This window comes from Eupeodes corollae, chromosome 1 (genome assembly GCF_945859685.1).
Source record: "Eupeodes corollae chromosome 1, idEupCoro1.1, whole genome shotgun sequence".
NCBI lineage: Eukaryota > Metazoa > Arthropoda > Insecta > Diptera > Syrphidae > Eupeodes > Eupeodes corollae.
In genome coordinates, this window is record NC_079147.1 from 273,335,088 (window position 1) to 273,361,440 (window position 26,353).

General features: G+C 30.7%; 2 protein-coding genes across 9 annotated transcripts in view; both read right to left on the reverse strand.

Annotated features, from left to right (window-relative positions):
* Positions 1 to 278: 278 nt before the first annotated feature.
* LOC129942412 (lysosome-associated membrane glycoprotein 5) lies at positions 279 to 20,204 on the reverse strand. 2 transcript variants are annotated; one of them, XM_056051328.1, is made up of 6 exons: positions 20,189 to 20,204; positions 14,556 to 14,735; positions 14,390 to 14,481; positions 14,084 to 14,323; positions 1,088 to 1,497; positions 279 to 1,019 (listed from the first exon to the last, which is right to left on the reverse strand). In XM_056051328.1, exons 2-6 carry the CDS (start codon positions 14,605 to 14,607, stop codon positions 977 to 979), a joined length of 837 nt encoding a protein of 278 aa, XP_055907303.1. In that variant the 5' UTR covers positions 14,608 to 14,735; positions 20,189 to 20,204; the 3' UTR covers positions 279 to 976. The 2 variants fall into 2 exon arrangements, with proteins under 2 accessions (XP_055907303.1, XP_055907302.1); XM_056051327.1 differs by lacking the exon at positions 20,189 to 20,204 and having other exon boundaries at positions 14,556 to 15,103.
* Positions 20,205 to 20,654: 450 nt separating this feature from the next.
* Positions 20,655 to 26,353, reverse strand: part of LOC129954156 (long-chain-fatty-acid--CoA ligase 1) — a 55,701-nt gene continuing 50,002 nt past the window's right edge. For all 7 annotated transcript variants that reach the window (XM_056067875.1, XM_056067877.1, XM_056067876.1 and 4 more), the window contains 2 exons: positions 21,403 to 21,576; positions 20,655 to 21,338 (listed from right to left, as the gene is read on the reverse strand). In XM_056067875.1, the coding sequence (XP_055923850.1) occupies positions 21,201 to 21,338; positions 21,403 to 21,576 (312 nt within the window). In that variant the 3' untranslated portion in view covers positions 20,655 to 21,200. The remainder of the gene's footprint in view (positions 21,339 to 21,402; positions 21,577 to 26,353) is intronic.

Sequence of the window (26,353 nt, forward strand, 5' to 3'; positions counted from 1 at the left end):
ACGTTTATACTCCATATGTGTAAACTAATATTGTTTTCTTTTGTATAATAATAATATTTTCCACAGTGGATATAATATATATATTTTTTTTGTTTTTGTTTAAATTTATAAATACATTTTTAATTTTACTTTAGTTTTATTTATATTTATATTATGGAAGACATTTTTCAACTTTAGTAAATTTCATATTTTTCTATGCATAAATCTATAATTTAATGTAAAATATTATAATTTTAATTTCATTTATATAATATATAATATTTAAACATATTTATTTATTTTGTTTTGTTTAAAGAATGAGTGTATAATATAATATGTATTTATTTAATTTATGTAGTTCTGCAACAATCAGTTTGGTTGCGTTGATGAGTCACTATTATATGCTTTAGATACTTTTTTGAAGAGCAAACTATAAGCTTCGGAATATTGAACTTTATATGTTAAATAGGTGATAGAAGCATAAAACCATACTTATTTTATTTTTTGGCAACGAAAATGTACGCATCATCATCATTTTTAGCAGAAGCAGGTACCTTTTGCTCTTGCTTAACAATATTTTTCAGCAATGTTTGTGTTCAAATAATTTTGTATAGATTTGCAAATGAGAAAAATCGTTTAAATAAAAATTTAAATCTGAACACTTCGTAGGTTTTTGAGTTAGACGCGTATACTCATTTTTAAATGTTATTTCTTTTCAGAATCTTATAAATTTAGCAAGAACTTAAAAGAAAGGAAAATTGTGCACAGTTAACAAGTTAGTAAATCATAAGTTTAAAAAAAAGGAAGTTAGTTTGTTTAAAGATAAAACTCATATTTGATGTATTTTTTTCTTTTTTGATTTAAGGTGCTGTCGATTTGAAAAGTTGTGTTCAAAATGTGTGTTTTAAGAGCTTATTAACAAAAAAACAAAAAAAAAATAAAATTATCTACTATCGAGACTTTGTAGTTTATAGTCCTGCACTTTAATATTGTGTCCTTACTCCATTGTTCCATATTGCACTTTCTTTATCTTGAAATACCTAAAAAGGAAATTACAGTATTCATCAAAAGTCTTTTATATAATTTAAGGAAACACAATTATTATTACCTCCATCCACCGTAGGCAGCAATTGTTAGTAATACTGAAATAGCAAGAGCAGTACCAACAGCAAGTGGCATTGTTTCGTCACGATATGAACCTGTGGCACTGCAATGGAACGACGGACCCCACTTGCCACTATCTTTAAACATAAAACTTTGCATCCGAAGTTCTCGTAAATACAATCGAGCTATGTGGCCAGACTTATCACCGGATTCAAGTGGGGCATACATAATTATACTTTGTTCCTTATCACATACATAAGATTTTCCAACTGGTGTTGGGAAGAACATTGGAGTCCTTGCGGGTGAATTAAGTCTAACGTCCAAATTTGGTCGATCGATATGTTCGAAGAGTGGATTTGATGATGAGTAGGATAGTTCGACATGATTGATATACCAACGTTCACCTCCCGAAGTCTGAAATTTAAAAAGAAACAAAAGTTATGAATTATTGAAGAAGATTGAAGAATTTTTTAAGTTATAAATAAATAAATACTTTTCCAGATAAGATCAAGAAAAAAAAAGAGGCTAGGATGCGACCCACGCTGATAACTTCCCATCCTGTCTGTCGATTTGTCTTGCTTAAAAGGTTTGTGGGTTTTCGTGTTTTGTTTAAAAAGGTGTCAATTGAATGATTTAAACATTAATATCAATATTTTGCATATGATGAAATAGTTTGATTTCAAAATCTATTTTTGTTTTAACAAGATTTCTTAGTCGTTAACCAATTTTTACCAATTTTAGTAGCATTTTTTTAAAGTTTTTATCCTTTATATAAACAAATACAAATTGGATGAATGAAATTGGTTTGAAGTCAATACCTTCTTTTGTTTACGAGATATCAAGAACCGAACATAATTTTTACTAAATGTTCGTACTATTTTTGGTAGAATTTATTTTTTTATGAAAAACAACCGGACTGTTGTATTTTTATCAAAAATTCACTGAATGTTGAAAACAATATTTTATATGAGATAAAATAAGTTTGAAACCAATATTTTTAATTTTTGAGAAGCTATTTGAGTCGAAAGTACATTTTTAGCAAGTTTTAGTATTGTTTTTTTGTAAGTTTTTATGTTTTGTTAAAAAACTATCAATTAGATTTTTCTCAAAATGGTATTTAATTTTGGAAAAAATATTTAAAACAAAATAAAATTAGTTTAAAGCGAATATCTCAAAGTTTTGAAAACGTTATTTGGGTCCAATATCAATTTTTACTTAATTTTATTAAATTTTTGAGGTTTTTATTTTTTGTAAAAAACTGTTAAATCGATTTTTCCCAAATTTTACCTCATATCAAAAACGTTATTTTTCGTTGCACAAAATAGTTTTGTAGATAAAACCACTTTTTGTTCATAAAATTTTCGAAGTGACAACATTTTTTTCAGGATTTTCGATTTATGAAAAAACCGTTAATTGGATTTTTTTCTAAAAATAAACTTGTTTGATATCACAATACAATACGAGTATATCATACAAAATTTAATTCAAGTTTCTAGCGTTTTTGGTTCGTGAGATATTTAGGGTTAAAAAAATTTTCAAAAAGTGTTATATTTTGTGTGGTTTGACATCAATGTCGGATACAAGGGGGGGGGGGGCTTTTGAACTCCCCTGGGAGACTATTTTTTTTAATTGTCGGAATTCCCTTGAATTCAAAACTTATCGTATTAGGTTAATGGATATGACACCCCCTTTTTACCTTTTGGCCATTAGTCTATTGACAGGAAGAGCCATAAAGCTTATACAAGTTGTATAAGTAAAGATTTCATCTAAAGATGAGTACCTATAGATTTGTAAGTAATTTAAAGACATTCACCAAAAAGTGGTTTGCAGTCAGAAACAACTAAAATTTTTGTTTTCACGCAAATTAGAATTTGGGAAAACCTTAATCATGCTTTTAATTATTTTCATAAAATTTTGTCCTAGATAAAGAGCAAATATTCAAATTCTTAAGAAGAAACCTTAAAAAAGAGATCGTCAATTTTATATTAAGGTGCCTTTAAATTCCTGAAACTGGCCTTCAATTCCATCTTATTTTTTGACGCACATAAATAGTGAACATTAAATTGTTTTTACTTGCGTAATATAGAAACTTTATGTCAAGTAATGCATTGGTAAGAAATTTCGAGCTCAAGCTTTTAATCAAACATGAAATTAACATGGTAGGAAATTCGAAAAAACTGGGTCCCCCGATTACGTCCGTCTGTATGTCTGTTCTGGCCCCTATAGCCCAAACCATTGTGTCGATTGAAATTAAGGTGTTTTCAACCGTTTTCTTAATTTTTTTAATACGAAAAATAACAGCAATCTCCATACAAACTTGTTTTTAAGAAATCGAAAATTCGTTTTTTTTTTTTCAAAAATGAACCGACTTTCTGAATGAAAAAACATTTTTTGGTATTCCTCCAAAGGAAAGGGTTCCTTTCATAAAATCGTTATTTTGTTCCTTAAGTTTTTTTTTAAAAACGGGCCGATTTCAATTATCTTCTCTTTCTGTGCAAGCTCTTGTTAATGATCAAATTGATGATGATGATGATTTGTAATGATCAAAAATGTCAATGATTAAAAAAAAAATATAAATTTTGTTTTACAAAACTATTTATCTCAGAAATTAAAGAAATCTACCTTTTAAAGTGACTTAGAACTGAGAATTAAACATGAATCTGATGAATATAAATGTCCTAACGCAAAAAGCCAGACAATTCTTGATATCAGATTTTTTCTCATTTTCTGGGTTTTTGAATTTTTGTAGCGTTTTTCGCATTAATAGAAATGGCAACAAAAAAGAATATATTCCTTTTTGGAGAAAAGCTAAGTCTCAAAACAATTTCTTACATTTCTGCGTGAAAGCAACAATACCCTGTTAACTATTTTGTTTTGCTCTTAAATATGGCATACTTAGAAAATTGTTGGAATCTTGGAATGCTTTCATGTATAAAAAGTCAGCCAAATTAAATAACTAGACTATACCTTGCTAGACAGCAACGTAGTTTAATTACTAAAGTTGTCACTTTAGCCCTTGAAATGTGTACATTTAAGGTTAAGACACACATTATTTTATTTATAATTTATTAGCATCGTTACAGAACATCAAAGAACATTTTTAAACGGTGAGTAAAAAATCGTCTATATATTTTAAGCGTGTGACTCCCCCCCCTTATTAAAAGTCTGGATCCTTCCTTGAAGCAGACTGAATTACTCGCAGTAATTGCGTTAATAGAAAATACGCAAGAAGAATACTATGGTTTATTTTCTTAAGAAAAAATATCTTTTTTTTATAGCATTCTTCGCATTTATAAAAATGCCAACAAAAAAAGAAAAAGAAAGCTTTAACACATTTCTAACATTTCTGCGTGAAATGCACTAAAAACTCTTAAACTATTGTAATTTATCTCTTGAAATTTTTCATATTTAAAAACTGTTGGAATCTTGGAATACTTTCATATGTAAGGATTCGTACAAATTATATTATAAGACCATATCTAGTGTTCTAAGATAATCTTATAACTTAAGTTGTATCTTTATCTCTTGAAATATGTAAATGTAAGGCTAAGATACACATTTTGTAATTTAAATATTGTCAGACTCCTTTAGAGAAAATTAAAGAACATTTCTGAAGTAGTTTTCAAAAACTCGACCTTATGTTAAGTGTTTGACACCCCCTGATTAAAAGTCTGGATCCGCCTTTAACTGATATAAGAATTAAAGTAATTTTGCAAAAAAGTTGACTTGATCCCTTGATACTCTTGAGGTGTATTAAAGACGGATATTTAAAGTTCTCTGCCAAAATTCAGGTTTGTGTAATTTTTTCTAAATAAAGCCATTTTTGTATTTTATTTTCCTGGACTACATGAAATTTGGCTATACATAAACCACGTTTAGTTTTTTGTTTGCCAATTCGAAAATCTCTTATATAAGATATGAAGCCTTGATTGGTTCAACGCCCTTCTGTTAAAATTCTATTTTATTTTTCAAAATTCTATTCTGTTTTTCTCTAAATAAATGTTTAGTATTTTGAAAAGCATAATTTGTACATGAGTAGGTATGATTTTAAAAAGAAGATTTACAAAAACCAATAAAAAGAACCGCTCACGAAAATATCAAAAAGCTTTCACTATTCAAATTATTTATTACTTTCCTATCACTTTTGAATTTGTTTTTATAATCCCAAAAATACACATATGTACATGTGTTTGTAGACAAACTAAAAGATCAAAAGTTTTCAACTAATTTGCAATTTATAGTGTCAAACCACAGTTCATTGCTTTTTTCTTAAAATAACATAAAATTCAAAATATTTTATTTTATGTTTACCCTTTAGTTGAAAATATGCATATTACGCACATGAGATGTTATCCATTTTCTAATTTGACAAATTTCTGGTGTCATTATAGCTCATGTTGTTAATTTGTATTAATTATTTAATTTTCAAAAGAAAAAACAAATTTAAGTGTTCCAAATTTGATTTAAACATTGACACGTGCTAAAAACTAGGAGAGACTTTTTATTTTGGAAGTAAATTTGCCGATAGTGTTGAAGGCTCGTTAAAAGTTATTCTATTATTCTGGTCAGTCTTGTCAGTATCGTCAATCGGTTTTTAGTCTCTTCAATATATGTATGTATGCACTTCTTTGTTTAAGTCAGTCAGTAAGTCTTGACAATCCTTTCAGCCTTGTCAGTCTCGTCAATCTTCCAAGTGTTGTTGAGTTCTTTAGTTTTAACAGACAAATTTGTTTTTGAATAAATTTGTAATAAGGAAGCAATGAACTATCAATCGTCAATAATAGTTTATGACGATCTGGTATTCACCCTGAAGCACTATTCACATGATCACGACCAACGAATGAACGAATATTAGTCGATTTTGACATTTCTTTTACATGAGAGTTTTTAATTCGTCCCGAATGAAGTTTGACTTTGAAAATTGTTTTTTTTTTTGTGTTTATCATTATTATGTTTTGCTTTGCAAACAAACGATTGAGAAAATGTGGTCAAAGCTATATTTGTTTAAAAAAAAAGTTATTGGTGAAGAAAAAGATTTCATGTGCATCCATTTAAAACAAATCGGAAAATTGAAGGAGAATATGTTTCCTTAAGCATCTGTGGATGTTCGCATATTTTGACTTTTATTTCACATGGGCTTTATTTCTATTCGCAGAAAATGACGAATTGAATTACCCTTTTCTCCAAATTTTCCTCAATCATGATCTTTCACACAAAAACAAAACAAGTGTGGTGTAATTTGGGGCTATGTTGCGCGCGAACAATTTATTCGTTGCAGTGTGGATGGTATGTGGAACGCGAATAGAGTTTGACGGTTCGTAGCAACCTCAGTGCAATTCGTTATTACCAAATTGTTTTTACAAAATTTTCTCATTTTAGAGAACAAAATGCAAATTTTATTATCCTAACATTAGTGAAAATTGGTTTCTTATAAATAAAATGTATTTTTGTTTGAAATTTATTTTTTGAAATGTGTAAAATCACATTTGTTCGTCCATTCGTTCATTCTTTGTTCGCTCTCATGTAAAAGGCGCTTTAATTAGACTGCTGGAAAAATGTCCAGAGAACTTCTTTACATATTTAAGAATGTCAAAGGAAACAGCCGAACATTATTCACCACCGAAACCAAGAATGATTTTTTTTCGTTGCTAGTGTGGATAATGTGAAACGTGAATAAAGTTTGACAGTTCGTATCAACTACAATTTTTTCGCGACAAATAAATTTGTTTTCTTAAATTTATTAATATGTATGTATGTGATAATGAAAAGTAAAAGTATGCATCATAAATCAAATAGAAACTATATTGCTATCGTTTTGTTAAGAATCTGTGGTGAAATATGTTTTCGAACGTATATAAACTCACATTTTGTAATTCATTCGTCGTTCGTTGGTCGCGATCATGTGAATACTGCTTAAGACATTTTTTCCGATTTAATCTTTTGGATTAGGAAACTTAAAACTGTTAAATTCCATTGATAGATCAAAACGGTTTTAGTGAATTAAAAATTCTCGGAACATTTTATAATAATTTCATTGAAAAATAATTTTTTTTTTTCAGATTTTATTCGTTGTTTTGCTTCGAAGAAATATTATAGTAGATGTTAAAATATGGTTTGTATGGCTTATTCTTGATTTATTTTACTTTAAAATCAGTTTAAAATATTCATGCAACACTTAAAATGATCAAGCAATACAAAATTATACTTAAAAAAACATAAATGAATTCTAATGCAAAAATAAAAAGGAGACAAAAATTAACTGTTCAAAAATATCAAAAGCATGAGTTGAGCTTTTCTTACATTATTAGAGCGTTTGCAAAAAGAATGAGTTTTTTCTTGAGCATATATGTGCATATATCTTAAATCGTAAAACGAAGTGTTACTGGATGGTGTCTTCAATATTTAATTAAATTTAGTAATTTATATTTTTAAAGTATTTAAACTCTTAAAGGTTTGATGTTGTATGGACTTTGAAATGTTCCAAAATCGTCTAATGAATCTAAATTTCTTGCCAGATTTAATTTGTTGCTCCATTAAGAAGCAATCTTATCGACTTAGGGAATCATTTTTGTAACAAATTAATTGGATTAGCGAATATTACATGATTTTCTATTAACAGGTATCATTTGGAATTCCCTGCAATTTAGGTGGCTATAAATCTTGAAGATAATACCTTGACAATTAACAACTAAGCCCTTACTTTAAATGTCGTATATTTACCGAAACAAAATTAAAAATATTGTATTTTTCTTTGTTGAAATTTTTGTTTGAGTTAGGTTTATAAAAATATTTTCTATAAAAAAGTTTTGAAGTGATAACGGTCATTGTTATTGTATGACATCTCGTCTTCTATTAATAACATTATTTGATTTTTAAAAACATTAATTGGTGTTTCAACTGCAGGTACGATATCATGGGATGAACTTTGATCACTGTGATGAGACGCTGATATTGAGTTAACTTGTGAAAATTGTGGGGAGCGAGAAAGTGCATCCGCTACCTCATTACTCTTTCCTGGTTTATAGTGTAACTCGTAGTTATACTGCTCTAAGATGACCTAGGAATGATCTTAATTCTTTTAGAGTGGTCGGGATCGGGAAATCGTTGATGGCTTTAACTTTATTGGGGTTTGTTGTTAAGCCCCTTGAGGATACAATAAAGCCCAAAAATTCAACTTCTTCCTTAAGGAAGTTGCATTTGTCTAATAGCACCTTCATATTAGCTTCCGCTAACGTTGGAAAAATTAAATTGACATGCTTAACGTGCTGCTCTTCTGTTTTACTAAAGACGATAATGTCGTCAATATAAACATAGCAGATTCTCCCAATATGGTCCCGTAATATATCGTCTAAGGCTCGTTGGAAGATTGCTGGTGAATTTTTCATCCCGAAAGGGAGACGGAGAAACTCATATTCCCCCTTATTAATAGAGAAGGCGGTTTTCTCAGTGTCCGATGTTTTCAAAGGAATTTGGTGAAAACCGCTCTTGAGATCTAGTACCGTAAAGAACTTGGATTGTCCTAACTGGGCTATAAGACCTCACTAATTTCCGGGTCTTCATTATTTTCATTAATAGCTAGAGATCAAAAGATCATTTCGGTAAATGGTAGGTATGCCACGAACAAAAATAAAAATTAAATATATACCAGCAGTTGAGCGGCTAGCCTGACATTCTTGCAGTATCGAAGCTGAAGAGCTGCTAGTGATAAGGCAATCTTTTAGCTCTCCTATTATCCACATTTCGGCATTATTTGCTTGACTCTCAGTACCAAATCCATTTTTTTTGAATCGTGGATCCAAAAAGGTTGACTTAGCTGCTGTTCTATTGGATGCATAAACACCAAGACGCTTCTCAATGACTCTAAGCAGGTTTCCTTTCAAAATCTTAGCTGTCTCTGAACCAAGATTTGTATTGGTCACACTGCTTTGTAGTCCCTCCACTAATGGAATAATGCATGATAATGAAGAATATGACTCTCCACATAAAATAACTGATATTTTTTGAACGGTTGTAAGAGTGCCACCATATCTTCCACTAAAATTCACTCGGTGAAGTCGAGATTACATGGTGCCGCCTCTAAAAGTGGCGATGTTGCGGAAAGAGGCTCCTTAACTTTTAACAACCGCTCAAGCATATAAAAAGTGCTGTTCCACCGAGTCCGAATATCTTGTTTAAGAATAATTGTGTCCAATTTCATATTTGTTTGCATATCGAGCAGTGCATACGATGATTTGGCACTATGCTTGAAATGCGATACTATGCTTCTGCATTTGCTCAAGAGGTGTGGCATTGCAATTGATGACGGCTCATCCACGGGATGCTCATCCAAACTAGACTTTTCTATGCAGTCCTTTACAGCAAGATTCAGTGTATGCGCAACACAGAAATGATTGCGTTTATTTAGCATTTCACTGACTGCTTTTTTCATGGATGCGGCGTTATCTGTGACAATGGCCACAACCTTTGCACCTATTTCCCATTCATCTAGTATACTTTAAATTGTTTTCGATATATTTTCGGCAGAGTGGCTCTCCTGTAAGTTGTTTCGATGTAATTAGCCGTTATGCTTATAAAACACTTATTGGCATCGGATGTCCAAATGTCTGAAGTTAATGCTATGAAGTCGATGTCCTCTAACTTCCTCTTTAACAGTCTTGTCTCAATCTTGTAACCCTCATCAAGCATTTCCGTAATTTTTTTTCGAGACGGAATAATGTAGTCAGGCTTAAGCATTTTAGAAAATTTTCGAAAGCCATCATTCTCTACTACTTGCAGCGGTTAAAAAACGAGCACTATTAAGTCTAGCAATGCATCATCTCCAAGTTTTTGGCATATTTTTGAAGGCACTGATATTCGCGTTTGTTTGTTCGGAATTTGATAACAGTGGAATACCAACACCAGATACTACTTGGTTGGTTGAAGTTGAAGGATGTGTTGTTTCGATGATAATACTGTTATTGTCTGCATCAGTATTAACAACTCCATCTGTTATGGCTAGAAACTCACCTGGATGTTTTTTTTTAATGTGCAACATCAATGTACTCGTATTCCCTGAGCATTTATATGCAGATGAACATTTTTTACAAGTTACCTTTACTGCTTCTGTTTTATCAAAAACCTGCCACACTTAAGACTTTTTTCTGGGGCCAGGCATATTCACATAAAAATAAACGAACTACAGTAAAAAACGAAATCAAAAATAAACTAACAACAATAACATCAGCAAAATACGCTAACTAAGATTTCACACACCGCCACATAAGAAGAAACTAAACAAAAAACGATTACGAATTCAAATACCTAAAATACCTAAAATGATTGCAACTCCTGAAAAGTAACTCTGTATGACTAAAACTTTTAATTCCATACAAAATCTCTTTTCGTTTCGAACCGAGTTACTTCACTGGACTTTTAAACGAAAACATACGACAATGAGTGAACTAAACCGAAACCTAATGCGCAGTGCAACTCGACTTGTCTTCAGTCGGGTTATTTTAACGCAATTTAACTTCTTACCCGAGTAGGTAAACCAAATATTCATTCAAACTGAGTCATAGTATTTAGTTACAATCTGCACATTTATAAGTTATATGTGTAGTGTATGCTTGCGCCCAATTCGCCCTTCTACTTTATATGTGTGAGTGTATTATGTTTGGTACAAACCGCAACTAAAAGAGGGTAGTTTTGATTATATTCTAGTCGGTTTGCATTTATTCATTTATTCGCTTGTCAGTTCGATTCCAACTCGGGTTAAAAAAATGAAAACCGAGTTAGCCCGGTTTGGCCTCAATTCGGTTTGATTCGGTTTATCAAACCGAGTTGACACATCACTAGTTGTTAGCTTCCCAGTAGATGTTTATGTAATCGGGCCTATTTGTCCAATTGAAAATGTAGTTTCAACGTCTCTAGATTCCAAATATGTATATGGCTTAGTAGTTTTATAGATTAAAATGTTTCATAATGTGCAGAAATGATTTTAAAAAAAAGTCCGTCATGTGGTTATTTTTTGAAAAAGAAATTCAGAAAAAGTGGTGAATTTGTTTAATCCCAAATATCCCACAAACTGACAACGCTATCATTATGATTTACTACAAAATCCTACGAAAACAAATACTATCCCATCGCGTTTTGCGATTTGTCTTGCTTAAAATTTTAACATTTATATTCATTACAATATTTTGTGTGATATGAATAATTTTAATTTAATATCTTGCTTCGTTTTCAAAATACTTATGCAAACCCATTTCTTATAAGCTTTTTGTTCTTCTTGTAAGTTTTTCGTGTTTTTTTTTTAAAAATTGTCATTTATATTTAACTAAAAAATTAACTTAAAATGTACATCAATACTTTGCCATATGATGAAATAGTTTAATTTGAAAATCTATTTTCGCTAAAGTGATTTTTAGTCAAAAGCCAATTTTTACCAATTTTAGCAGAATTTTTTGAAAGTTTTTATTTTTATATAAACAAATACAGATTGGAATTTTTGTAAAAAAAAAGCACAGAATAATTTTAAAGTCAACACGTTCATTTATTCACTTCATATCGAGAATCCAATATAAATTTTTACCAATTTGAATTTTTATAAAGAAACAAACTACTATATTTTAATACAAACTTTATAACGAATGAAATTAGTTTGAAGCCAATATTTTTAATTTTTGACAAGATATTTAAGTCGAAAATCAATTTTTACCATCTTGAAGTATGTCAATTCGATTTTTATCAAAAATTTACCAGATGTCAAAAACACTATTTGACGTTGATTCATTAAAAAAAACCTTTGATTGTTATTTTTAATTGAAATTTGATCAGTTTGGTATCACGTCACAACATATAATTTAAAATTTATTTCAAGTCACTAGCATTATTGGTACGTGAGATGTTTTAAATTTCTATGGTAAAAATACAACCGCTCATTTCTGAATCTCTCTGTGATATTATCTGTATAACAAACTTTGTGTGAATTTGATATCTCTACTGGTTCTTGAGATATGGACGGTGAAAAAAGCTTCCCGAACGTATACACGCGCTACCAAAAATCTCTCTAAAAATCTTTGATTTAGATCAGTGTTTTTCAATCCCCTAGGTGGACACGAAGCCTTTTCAGAGAGGTCGCGAAGGTTCTTACGAGGAATTTCAAAAGGTTGAGTAAATACTGCAGTTTAACAAACCAATAAAGTTAAAAAAGGTTTATTAATAAAAATTAGAAACTAAAGAAAATATTAATTAATAAACAAAAAATAAAAATAACAAAACAAAAATATTTATATCAAAATAACAAAAGGTTATTTTTAATGCGAGGGTTGCGCTTGTTTTTCAAAAATCCATTCCTCCCAACGTGGGTTCATTTTTGCTACATCGAGAATTAAATCGTTTTCCAAATTTAAGCGATTTCTTTCCTTACTTTTATCTTGGGCCCTTAATGCAAATGTCAACTCGCACAGGTACGAGGTGGCAAATGGAATCAAACACTTCAAAGCCTCTTATGTAAATCCAGGATATTCTAATATCCAAATTGAATTGCAGCATTCCATCGGCAGATAGATATAGCAGACTTTCCTTGAGCTTGATTGCCAATTTTGCCTCATTTATAGCTTCATTTAAAAACGGATTAAAGATCCACCTTGGCCCAATATTCTTCGATTAAGAAGTAATGACACATTTCTTCTTTCAAATTTTCTATCACCATTTTCATTGATTCCTTGATATTTCTCTCACATCTGACTTCTACAACAAAAGATTATGTCGAGGAAAATGAATCTAAGTGGTTTCGATCAAGCGACGATGACCAAAATTGAATTTTATTGGCAAAGTCATGGATTTTGTCTTTAGCAGTGATGACATTTTCATCCCGCCCTTGAAGACTTTTATTCTAGATATACATTATACAAGCGGAAAAGTTCGAGATGTCAAAGTAAAAATGTATGAAAGAAAAGCTCTTAAGACTGTTGCCTTATTATTTTCATTAAACAAAATTCGAGTTATCGAAGTTCGAACTATCAAAGTTCGACGGTACGGAAAAAAGCAATGGATTGGGGGGATTGGGGTTCGTTTCATGTAAAAGGTTGAAAAACACTGATTTAGTTTAAAGGGACCTTGAAACGTCGAGAAATGTTAAAATTTTCAGTACAAATAATTCTCGATTAATTTTTTATAAACAACGTTCATAATCTTTTGTTTTAAATTTAAACCATTCTATAAGGGTTTAGTAAGAGAAATTTACATTAGGGAGCGTGCTATACAGTCAAAGTTCATTGTGTAGGTGTTTAAAAATGTCAATTCAAAGGTTTCCGTTTGTCCAACTATATACAATGTGGGTCGAAAAATGTGAATAAATCTACATTCTAAATTAAATAACTGAAAATAGAAATTTGTTCAGAAAGCAATGATAAATCATAATTATTCAATATTCATGTGTGATTAACACATCGTGGGATTTTCTTGCATAGAGCCAATAATGCCCTCTTCAGATTTCTAGTAAATATTATCCTAAACTCATTAATTATACCGTAGGGAATTATGAATATAAATTATAGCCTACATGGTATTATTCCTAAAAGCCCCCAACATTTCAACCTTAAATAAACTTTAATTACTTTGGAAGGCCAGTTCAATTATCATCAACTTCATGTATGTAATTTATTATCGTCAGTTTTCTTAAACACAAACATTTTTACAACCAAATCAGACGTATGTTCGTGTTTTCCCATTAAAAACAAAAACCCTTTTCAAAGTTAATTAGCTATTTTAGAACATTTCAAAATGCAAAAATACTCTCATATTCTATAAATACATATATACACTCTCCTCGACAATGATAAATAGGTCAAGTGTCACAAATGGCGCAACACACGGGTTATTAAAATAGAAGAAGAAGACACACACGACAAAAAAAAAATCTGCCCTATTTTGGGTCGATACCGTTTAATTAAAAGGTCATATAGCAGAGCAACGTCATCTTTTCTTCCCCCAAAAAAATTTCGATAGAATCACATACCTTTTTGAAGATAATGCTCAACGTGAATCCTTTAAAGGTCATCGTGAACAATTCCGAATTTGACTCGACACACTCGCCCGAAAGGACCGGGTTATCGGGCAAATATAGGTCTGCTTCGACATCCTCGTTTAATTTATTTCGATATTTAATGCTTATAAGGCCGTCTGTGCTAATTAGGATACAAGTGATTCCATTGGTTGCATTCAATCTGTACAATGAAGTTGTCGAAGCACTTGATGCCTATATGAAAATAAAAATCCAATTTTATAAAGAATTTATTTAATTTTAAACAAAAAGAAAACTCACTGCAGGAGACTTTGTTGTGTATTTAGTGACCCTTGGAGTTTTAGTTGTAAAAGCACTTAATTGCAATCCATCACATAAACTGAGAATATGTACTGCAAGTTTGTTCAAGAAAGAAAAATCCAATTTTATTTGGGTAGGTATTCATCGATTATTTCAAAAAACCTACATAATACGATACATCCTAGTGAAAGTAATCTCCATCCTGATAGATTTAACATTTTCAACTTTAACGATACTTCTTGCGAATAAGTTTAGGATTGGAATATTTTTTAAATTATGTTTATCACTTTCTTTTACTTTTAATATTTTTTAAAAATCTAAATCGAAATCAAAATCGAATCAGGAGCTTTTGTCCGAGAAAATTTTAAGAGAAGAATAAAATGACATCGACTTATGTATACAAGTGTAACGCAAAGAATGTTACATTAAATATTCAACGATGATATAAAGAAGTTTTCTTAAAATTTAACGAAGATAAAATTTAACACCTGCGAGCTGCGACTGAAAAATTGTATGAGATTTCGTAATTCACGTGGCTTCCAATCACAATCACAATCACATATAGCTGTATAGTGATAATGAAATAAAAACACGAGGATATAAAGCCATATAGAAAAGACAATGAGTGTGATTGCGATGAGAGATGCTGAAATTATTTTGGGCGCATGTCCTTACGAAAGTCAATGCCAAGGAATCGATGAGAATATAGCTTTCTTTAAATTGTGAATCAAGTTCTGGAAACTGTGAAATGTTATTAAAATTGTGTGCTATTGTGAATGAATAGTTCAAATTTAATCTCAAGACTGTAAACAAAAATAATGTTGGTTTATAAATTCTTTTTGATGTTAGATATTAAGTCAGAAACAAACTAAATGAACTTAAGACTTTTATAACAAAACAAATATGAATATCTCTTTTTTTGTCATAAAGACTAAATTAATAGCATGTTTAGCAGTTATTATAGGCTCAAGCTGTTAGTATATTAAACGAAAGAGACAACAAGCCAAAAACCTAAAAATCCAGATTTAAACTAAACTTTCGGTTCACGTTAATATTTCATTTAATTCAATTTGTAAATTATTCAATTTTCGAATGAATATCCTCAAATTTTTTATTTACATACAAATTTCATGTTTTGACAAAACGGTATTTTTGAAAATATTTCTTAAGAGTTTTCGAGTAGCCTTTCCCTTTTGACTGGTAACAAAACACAAACTTTTTTGCAGATGAATAGAAGAAAAGATCCAAGTTCAAAATGTTAAATTTGTATCGATAGTTAGTGACGATAAAAATTAGTGGCGGCAAAATTGGCAAACAAATTTTTTGAGTTAAGGTAAGCTTGCATGATGAAATTTAGAATAAGAAGTAAAAAAAATGTACTAAACATTAAATTCCGGAAAAGTTAGTACTTTTTTCAAAAAAAAGTGGGGGTTATATTGTAATAAGAGGAGAACCAAATTCGAAATTATCAAAAAAGATGAAGGCCCTTACTTAAATTCGTGAAGGTTTCTGTTACTGAGACGGCAGATTCTACTACTAACTCAATTGCACAAACTCAAGAACAACTTGAAACAGCTGTTGCATTTGCCACTGGGCATCTGGATCCAGAGTAAAATGTTCCATCGCTTTGCAAAATTCAACTCCATCAACATCTTGTCAATTAGAGTCTGCGTCTGCATGTGAAGCCATATAAGAATATCTTGGAAATGGAGACGAAAATGGCGTTGCCTAGTTTTCAACATGGGAACCTGAACGAAATGGCCAGTAATCATAGACGAAAACATGTAATTGTACCTCATTCAGCAAGGACATGAAATAATTCAACAGATTAAATTTGATTTCGTCGACGCGTCACGTTCAGCTACGTCTACTTTATAAAAGGAGATACAAGGTGGATTATCAAAGAATGGTTTGACTGCAGATGGCCAAACGGTGAGATGGTTTTGACTCTCTCAGGAAGGCATCACTATTTTGTGTTTGATACTGCCGTTTATTCGAGGACATACAATTATCGACTGGTTCAAAGTTTTGCTCATCTGAAGGATTTATTTTAATGTGGAAATTAAATCCTAAGGTTCAAACCCATGAAAGCAGTACAATTCACCAGCAAAATTATTGTAAACGGTAGGAATTTTTGAGTAGACAGAAAATTGACTCTCAATACATGGTGGAAAATGAAACCAAAAAATGGCTGGAAATTCTTTACAAAATTTTTGACATCATCACATTTCTTTCAAAAACAATTGGTCTTGGGCAGACATTTAGAAAATGAACCTAGTACAAATAAAGGAAACTTATTGAAATTGATAAATTTAATTGCTAAATATGATCCCGTTTTTAATGAACATCTCGTAAGATCTAAAATGTTTCCACAAACTTCATGTCACAACTTAGATGTCGCCGGAAATTCAAAACGAATTTATAGCCATTTTGGCAAACAACGTTCGAAAGTAAATAATTGAGCAAGTGCAAAAAGCCAGATACTACTCTATTATATTCAACAGCACTCCAGTCATTTCACATAAGGACCAAACAAGCCAGGTTTTGAGATACGTTGTGGTTGAAAATCAGGAAGTTCGTGTAGTGGAGTCCCTAATAGATTTTATAGAATAAAAATTAATAAATTGGGTCCCACTACAGTCCGTTGATAGCTAGGGCCTATTGACTCACAACTCTCAACCATTCCTTTGTGCGAGTACTGTTGTCAGGGATGGAGGTGACCTACAGTTTTAAGCCGAATCCGAACGGCAAATTTGAGAAAGCATTTTTCATGACAAGAATTACTCTTGGAAAATTTGCCAATTCCTAGCAAGAGGCACTACCCGTGAAAAAACTTCAGATGGCATGGGCAGGGATCGGACCCAAAACCTCTGGCATGACAGTCCAACACACTAACCTTTCTAAAATTTTCTAGAAACAAAAGCTAAAATGGCCAAAGGAATTTCTACTATGATTTTTAGCAAGCTTGAAGCAGATTCATTTGATTTGAGCTAATGTAGAGGTCAAGCGTATGATAACGTTGCTGTTATGCCTGGACAGCTCCTAGAAGTTCAGCAAAAGATAAAGAATTTAAATCGAATAATTGAATTTGTGCCTGGCTCCAATCATTTGTTGAACCTGGTTTTGTAGAAGCAAGTTCAGTAAGGTCTGATAAAAATTACGGGAAAAAGCTTGAAGAGGATACAGGATACGCGATATAGTGCAAGGGCTGATGCTGTAAATAAAAAGAGTCTTCTTACCTTTGAAGAACTGACAGAAACAGGCAATTGTTTACAAAATCTTTTTGAAACAAAAAAGCTGTCTTTTTGAACAATATTATTTGAATTGACAGGCGAAAGTTTGAGCACAAGAACCGATGCAGGAACCTTGTCTAGTTGTGATGCAGTCGTTTTCCTTTCTTTGTTTTATGGGCTTGCGGAAGCCCATAAGATAAAGAGTTGGGACAAAAGCTGTTTGTATGTTTTGATGGAATTCTTCAAGAAATTCGTGAGCGTTTCAAACAACTCCACAATTTGTCCGAAAAGTTTGTTTTTTTAACACCAGCAATTTTGTTACACTCAGAAGACACCTAATGTAATCTGGACCATGCTTCTGCTGAAATACGTAGACAAGAGTTTCAACTGGAAGGACATCGGGTGCAATTCTTCTTTGATGTCACAGAAAACAAAATTAAATTAAGTAATGCTGATCCTCTTGATTTATTAAAGTTCTTTTAAAGATCAAAGGTTGAGGAATCTGTGCCACTATAATTATGCTCAGAATATTTTTTAGCAATTGCTATTAGTAATGCAAGCTGTGAAAGAAGTTTATCACAGCTTTCTTTACATACTTGTTTTTTTTTATTTATAAACTGTGCCCTGTTATCTTCACCAAAAGTTGTAAGGAATTAGTGTCTACTTATTTTCCTTTTTCTTGAAGTTCGTCATATTAGGAGCGGCAAACATTTCTTCCGCCCGGGCGCCAAATGAACACTCTATGCCACTAAAAGGAAGCTAACAAACATTGAAAGGGTAAAAAAAGGAACATTGACAAGTTGTTTGACATTGAATGCGAAGAAGCTTAAAAAAGATCTTTTGGATGACTGAGAGCGTTTCAAAAAATACAAACTTATGTGCCAAAGGAGGAAGACATTGTTTTATGAAGCAAGAGCATTACAACTAACTCAATGGAAAGAGTCAGAGGAATTCTCGAAAACCTCAAGGAAAACACTTACAAACCAGTGTTAAACTATTTTCCAATGTTTTAAAAGATTACTTTCAAAAACTTTGCAACAAAACAAACGATGCAATATGTTTCATTATGCGATGCCTTTTATTGGAAACGATATGCTGACTTTTGAAGAAGAAGTAAGTTTAGAGATGGAAAAGCTCCAGGAATGGATAGGATCGTGGTTGAGTTTCTTAAATATGGAATTGTTGAACTCATTCAAAAACTTACAAAAACTTACTGGGTATACAAAAATATACTACAAATTGGAATCATACCGAATCAGTTCAAGAAAGCGATAATATTTCCAATCCATTAAAAGGCGTTATTTCTGATATAGAAAACCACCGTAGAATGTCCTTTTTTAAATAGTTTTTATACCACCCATGGATAGTGGCATTGGGGGAGGGTTACACTTTTGCGATAGTATAGACACCGCTTTAAGTATTCGAAGCATTAAATTCAACATAATTTTATATTCCTAATTGAACAATGATGTCCAGATTGAATTGATTGACTTGAATGAGCTCATCATACGCTGCCGTTGGTAGTCCACATCTGATCTGAAGAACAAGGATGAGAATCTTAAAACGAATATGAAAATCTGAGGGTACTGTCGTCAGCGAGGCAGTTTAATAAGATCGACAAGAGATCGAAATAGAGAGGGGGGAATTTATTTCATGATTTTTTAATCCGTCGAAAATGAGATTCATCAATACCTAAAGCACGAATTTTCTATAATTTTTTGGCTTGATGCCAAACTCTATGAAATGCCTTCGAAATATCTTGCAATGTTTGATTTGTTCCACTTATCGGTAAGATAATTTAGTAGATCACCAATTCACCTATTGCTACGAAAACCAGATTTCCGGTCAATAAGAAGCTATCGTTCTTCAAGATATTTCTTAAGCTGAAAATTGATCAGCGTTTTCATGACCTTGGAAAGAAGGGACGTAAGTTCAATTGGACGAGGTTTCCTTTTATCAGGAACAAGCTGGACCAAAGATTTTATTCATCCAATCGGAAAGAGACTTGTAGAATAGGACTGGTGGAAGAGCTTTCGCAGTGATTATGCCAGCGTTGAAAAACACAAAATCTTTAAGTAATCTAGCAACTGCACGAGTCAGAAGAAAGATTCGTCCCATAGAATCGATCTTTTATGCTTTCAAGTACAGGAGGAGCCATGCCACTCATGGGCTTTATAGAATCAACAGCCAGCTATTCTCCAATCAAATTGGCTTTATCAACCGAGCTTACAAAAGAACTGTCATTGAAAACGAGCATCTGGACCGACGATGACGTAGTGTTACACACATTTTTCACAAATTGTAATCCAAAAATTCTTACACTTATTTTCTTGGACAAAATGAACACTACTGTCAATTTTATTTGCATGTTAAAATATTTGAGAATATTAAAAACGTAGCTCTTGTTATACTTCTGTTTATTATTGCATTTAGAAAAATGTACACCACTGACCGTTTTTGGATATAACAAGTATTACCAAAACCGTTGTTACTATATTTCAATACCTTAACACTATGCTGAATAAAAGATAACAGTTGAATTTCTTCAAAAAGTTTCTTATTAAACCTATAATTTGTTCGCCTTGATGTAATGCTGCAACTTGTTTACTAGCTGTGCTTGAAGAAAAGTATACTAGCTGTGCTTGAAAAAAAGTATACTACAATGACTAGCTTCAATCACGAATTAATAGTTAATAAAAATAAAAGTTTAACATGTAAACAGACAATTGATAAGAGTTTTTTATAATTGCGAAAATATTCAAGGCTTTGTGTAAATGTAATGTTATCAATAATTAAAAGCTTTTTGATTTCTAAATAAATGAAATCTTAAAAGATCGATACTTGCGATAGTGGTGTATCAGCTTAAAAATGATTAGATTTTTCAATTAAAAATTGATGACTAATGCGATTTTCACTGCATTAGTGTTAAATTGACATTAGCACATGTCAGTTAAAAAGCTGAAAGTAACCTGCTCACTTTTTACATGTTACTTCAAGTAAAGAAGAAAAGTCCCTCAAAAAAATATCATAAGTAATTGGAATTAAATTTATTTATTTTATTCACTAAAATCTACATTGTGATCAGAATTTAAGAATTAAATAAATTGCACTATATAACCAAAACAATAATAATTTTTTCAAGGTTACTTATTTTTGCTTAAATAAAAATAAATTTTAAAAATTTGATTTAAATTTGTTTTTTTCTTTTTTTTAATTTGTTTAGTAATTTTTTTATTTAATAACTTTGTAAGTAGATATATATCACTTTAAGTAGTTATATATGTTTATTATAGTTTTACCCATAATGGACCTCATTTAACAAATTTATCTACATAATTCATAAGTTTATTTATGTACTCGTAATTAATGTATGTATGTATATCAATCTCTACTATAGCTTGGACTTTTTGTTTTTGTTTTTATTTGTTGTTTGATTTTGTTTTTACTATAATTAAATTTATGTAGTATTTACAACCATTTTAATTGATTGATTTATTTATTTATCAAAAACAATAAAGAAATACTAGATAAAGGAAAATTTAATTTTTAATTTATGAAATTTTAATTTAAGGAAAAATTTAGTCCAAATGCTTGTACATATCTTCCAATTGGGGTTTGAAGTAACTTTTAAGTTGCGGCCTTTTTGTTTTGTAGGTTGGTGTAAGTAATCCGTTTTGAACAGAAAATGGATCCGGATGCAGGTAGATGTCTTTCACCTAAAATAAACAAGACAAAAATATAAACAAAATAAATTAATAAAATCAAAAATTTATTACAAACCTGTTCAAATGATTTAAGTCCTCCTTGTTTTCCCCATGCAATCATATCGTTCATGATAAGGTTCTTCACATCTGGATTATTGCATAAAACTGACAGTGTGCCTTTAACTGCGTTTTCTTGAGCCCATGTTTTAAGAACGTCTACGTCAGGAACCACTACAGCAACTATACAGCTCTGTAATTTTTGATTAGAAAACATTAAAAATTTTAGTGGAATAATATTTTGTAAAAACAAATTAAAATTTGATTTGGTTTGGGTTTACATAAATATTGTGTTTTAGATTGTGATTTTTCCATCCATTATCTTTTTAAAGCCCAATTTCCAAAATGTACGATTTCTGTGATAAACTCTAAAGTAGTACCATAAACATTTTTTTGTAATAGAATGTTTCGGAAAGAAAGTCATCTATTGCAAAAACTGACTTTATTTTTATAAATGAATAACACAGTTTTTAATATTCAAAATTTGTAATTATAGGATTTTTGTTATTAAGAATTTTTCAGATTAAATTGACGATAATCAGAATTTCGAAATAAATCCTCTGCTCTGCGCTAATTCGAAAATCAAAATTTTAACATAAATAAAAAGAAAAATATATAAAATTTAACTTACAATGAAGGAACAATTTAAATGAGAGAGACAAATAAATGTATGCTCAAAAAAAACTTCTAAAAATTCCATTTGATAAATTGTTTTATTTAAAATATTAAACGGCAGGCTAATAATGCGGATTTAAATCTTGAAACACAAACTGTGCTTCAGGCATTTCTCGCAGTAATAGAATTGGGGATAAAATTATCTCAGAAAGAAAACAAACTCTCAAAATGTCTGGAACGGTTTTCGCACCAATTTGCATGAGTTTGGACTATTATTTTAACGTAAAAAAATATACGCGAGCAGAGTTAACGAAGATCATTGATAAATTTTAATCAACTTGATCATAAATAAGAATCCAATAAAATAAATATCAACAAAAGTAAACTTATATTTATTTTCATAAAAATAAAATTATTCCTCATATTGTGAAACTTTCAATAAATATTGACAATTATTCATATTTTTTGTACTACAAATTTCTTCTTCAGTAACAGTCATTGCTGGCTTTGGGGTATAACGACCCAGGCGATTGAGAGGCGCCCGCCGGCCGTGTCCGCAAGCATTTTTAAATTCCCATAGAAAGTAATTGTAATGGGTCCGATTTGTCAAATTGAAAATTTTGACATTGCTCGACGTTTCAAGGTCCTTAGAGTCGAAATAAAAGATTTTTAGAAAGATGTCTGTGCGTGCGTGTGTACGTACGTTCGTACGTCCGTACGTCCGTATGTCCGTACGTTCGCGACGTTTTTTTCGTCGTCCATAGCTCAAGAGCCAGAAGAGATATCGATTTCAAATAAATTTTGTTATACAGATAATAAGGCAGAAAGATACAGAAAGTGCTTTCAAGAAAATTGCGTTTGTGGTTTTTTTACCATAGCAGTTTGAAAAAAGGTGAACCTTTTTGGTTAACCCTAAATATCTTACGAACCAAAAACGCTAGAGACTTGAATTAAATTTTATATAATATATTGTAACGTGATATCAAAGAAGTATATTTTTTGAAAAAATCCATTTCAAAAAAAATTTGTCAACTCCAAAATTTTACGACTTAAATACGATTTTGTGCAACGAAGAATAATGTTTTTGACATCTGATAAAATTTTGAGAAAAATCGAATTGGCTTTTTTTTTATAAAAATAAAAATCTAAAAAAAACATTAATCAAAGTTGGTAAAAATTGAATGTCGATTCAAATATCTTTTCAAAAACTTGAGATTTAGGCTTCAAACTTATTTTATCCCATAAGAAATATTGTTTTCAACATTCAGTAAAATTTTAAAAAAGTCGAATTGACAGTTTTTTACAAAAAATTAAAAACCGAAAAAAAAAATTAACAAAAGTTGTTAAAAATTATTTTCGAGTCAAATATCTTTTCAAAACTTTGAGATATTGGCTTTAATTTACTTTTATCTTTCAAAAAATATTGTTGTCAACATTCAGTGAAATTTTGAAAAAAATTCGATTTGACAGTTTTTTTTACAAAAAATTAAAAACCGAAAAAAAATTAACAAAAGTTGGTAAAAAATGATTTTCGACTCAAAAACCTTTTTAAAAATTTGATATAATAGCTTCTTACTAATTTATACTTATAAAAAATATTGTTTTCAACATAAGGACAAATTTTGAAAAAAATCGAAATGATAGTTTTTTTTACAAAAAATAAAAACCTAAAAAAAATGTATAATAGTTGGTAAAAATTGATTTTCTACTCCAATATCTTTTCAAAAATTGTAGATATTGGCTATAAACAAGTTTTATCTTTTAAAAAATATTTTTGTTAACATTCAGTAAAATTTGGAAAAAATCGAATTGACAGTTTTTATACAAAAAATTAAAAACCTAAAACAAATTTAACAAAAGTTGGTAAAAATTGATTTTTTGACTCAAATATCTTTTCAAAAATTAAAAATATTGGCTTCAAACTTATTTTATTTCACAGAAAATATTGTTTTCAATATTCAGTAATTTTTATATAAAAATCCAACAGTCCGTTTTTTCATAAAAAAAAAAACTTCCAAAAAATAGAGCGCAAATTTGGTAAAAATTGATACGAGTACACATAGACAAACTTTTAAGCAAGACAAATCGACAGACGGGATGGGAAGTTATCAATGTGGGTCGCATCCCAGCCTCTTTTTTTTTTTGTAACTTACGACCAATGGTAGACTGTAATACCACCGGCTCATCACTTAGTGCAGTGTTATTTGTTAGTAAGCAAACATAACATAACAAACACTCACATACATGAACATAAACAAGACAGTTTACAATACAATACAAAACATGGCAGTTAGAAATACACGATGATTTGGTTTCGTTAGCAGAGAATTGCAAAAACGATGCTGTGACTCCACACGAAGCAACCACTTTGGCTGAAAAAATAAAGGACTTCAGCTTAGTAGTTTGGTATGGCGTTCTTTTTGAGTTAAATAGTGAGAAAAGCAACTCAGTCACCAAAAATAAGCTTTCTCCAGTTCACCAAAATGATAAGTAACAGTTGTTCTTATTTCGAAACATACAGTCAGGCTTTGTTCATGCTCTTGTTACAGGTACAGAATTAGCATCGGCAGTTGAAACGCAACCACTTTTTGAACCACAACCAAGACTAAGGCGCATTAAACGCCGACCGTTAGAAGCTGATGTTAATGAACAGGAAAAAAAATTTTGAAGTCGAATTTTTTAATGCTCTCCTAGACACTATCCTGGAATCTACGAAGGAAAGATTTCAGCAAATGAAAGAGTTTTCGGAAGCATAGAACTTTTTGCATAATATCAAAATAAATGTAGATAATAATGAACTCATTCAACATTGTGCCTTAGTGGAGTGGATGCAGATTTGTTGTGCAGTAATATTTTAAGCATTCAACATCATACTTAAACAACATCAGTCGAAGTATTGAACTTTATTAAGGAACACAACTTTCAGGAAATATATACAAACATTTGGATTGATTCTCGCATTCTTTAAGCCACACAAGTGACTATGGCCAGTGGAGAAAAGAGTTTCTCAAAACTAAAGTTATCAAAACTTATTTGCGGTCAAGTACGTCTCAAACAAAGCTGACAAGCTAAGCTTCGCTGTCGATTGAAAATAAAATTGCAGAAAATATTGATTTCCCCAGTCTAGCTTGAGAGTTCACTGACAAAAAAGTAAAGATAGCTCAGTTTACATTTTTTGTAAATAAGAATTATAAAAATAAATCTAAAATACAAAATTTAAAAACATATAAAAACGATAAGCCCAGAATATTTCTAAAAGTTAAATTTGTTGTTCTTATTTTCTTGTTAATAGATAAAATAGATTCTGATTGAGAAAAATCGTCGAAATAAAAAAGAAAATTAAGTGCAACATAAATCTATTCTTTTTCTTTTTGCAGAAAAGCTCAAAATAACTTACAATCAAATAAGAATCTTAGCTTCTATTAAAAAGGAGAGATAGATTATTTCTCTACATTTAGCTGTTGTTATAATAAAGTAAGGATAAGAGGATGTTTCGATCGATGCGATGGTGTGTATTTGTTTTTGAAATTTTTGAAGAAAAAACAATATCAATACAAACAGAATAAAAATAATTAATATTACTGAATTATTTTTAAAAAAAAATGTAAGCAATGCACTTATCCCTAACGTGTAACTTAGTGACTGGAAACAATTTTTCGTAAATTCTACTTTTTCATCAATTTGCAATTTTATAAGTGAGATACAAGCTATCCCTTCTGATTTTGGAGAAGAAGGTTTTATATTTTTGTAATTGAAAAAAGGGAGACAAATATTTGACTCGCCTGAGGTACCAAGCTGGCTTAGGCCGGACCTGGTAACAGTTTTAAAAAAGATATACATTTTTTAAAATTTATTTGACTAATTGAAGGAAATAGAAAACAATATTCGATATTTACCAAAACTTAAATCGAATTTGACAGCCAGCCCAAAAATTTCCAGAAGAAATTCTGTCAAAAAGGAGAATTAGCAAAACTTTTAAAGTGTGGAACCACTTCGGACTTAAAATTACTAAAACTTTCAGTCTGAAACAGTTTAAAACTAGGTCTGGAACACAGCTACTATCTCATCCAAATGTCTTCCTTTAAGTTACACGCACTGTTCAAAACAGAGCCTCGTTCACGCTGCAGTAAACTTGATTTGATTGCACTGATTTCTAGACGAATGATTGCTTTTAGGTTAACTAAAGTTCAGGCATTGTTGCTGTAAACTCTTTCTTTGAGGTAGCCCCATACAAAAATCCATTGAAGTTAAGTCGGAGGACGTCGGTGGCCACAGGATGTCCCCAAAGCGAATAAGTTTTTTCAACTGATTTTATGAGGCAAGCATGTTCGAATCGCTTTTACACTTGCCGAGCA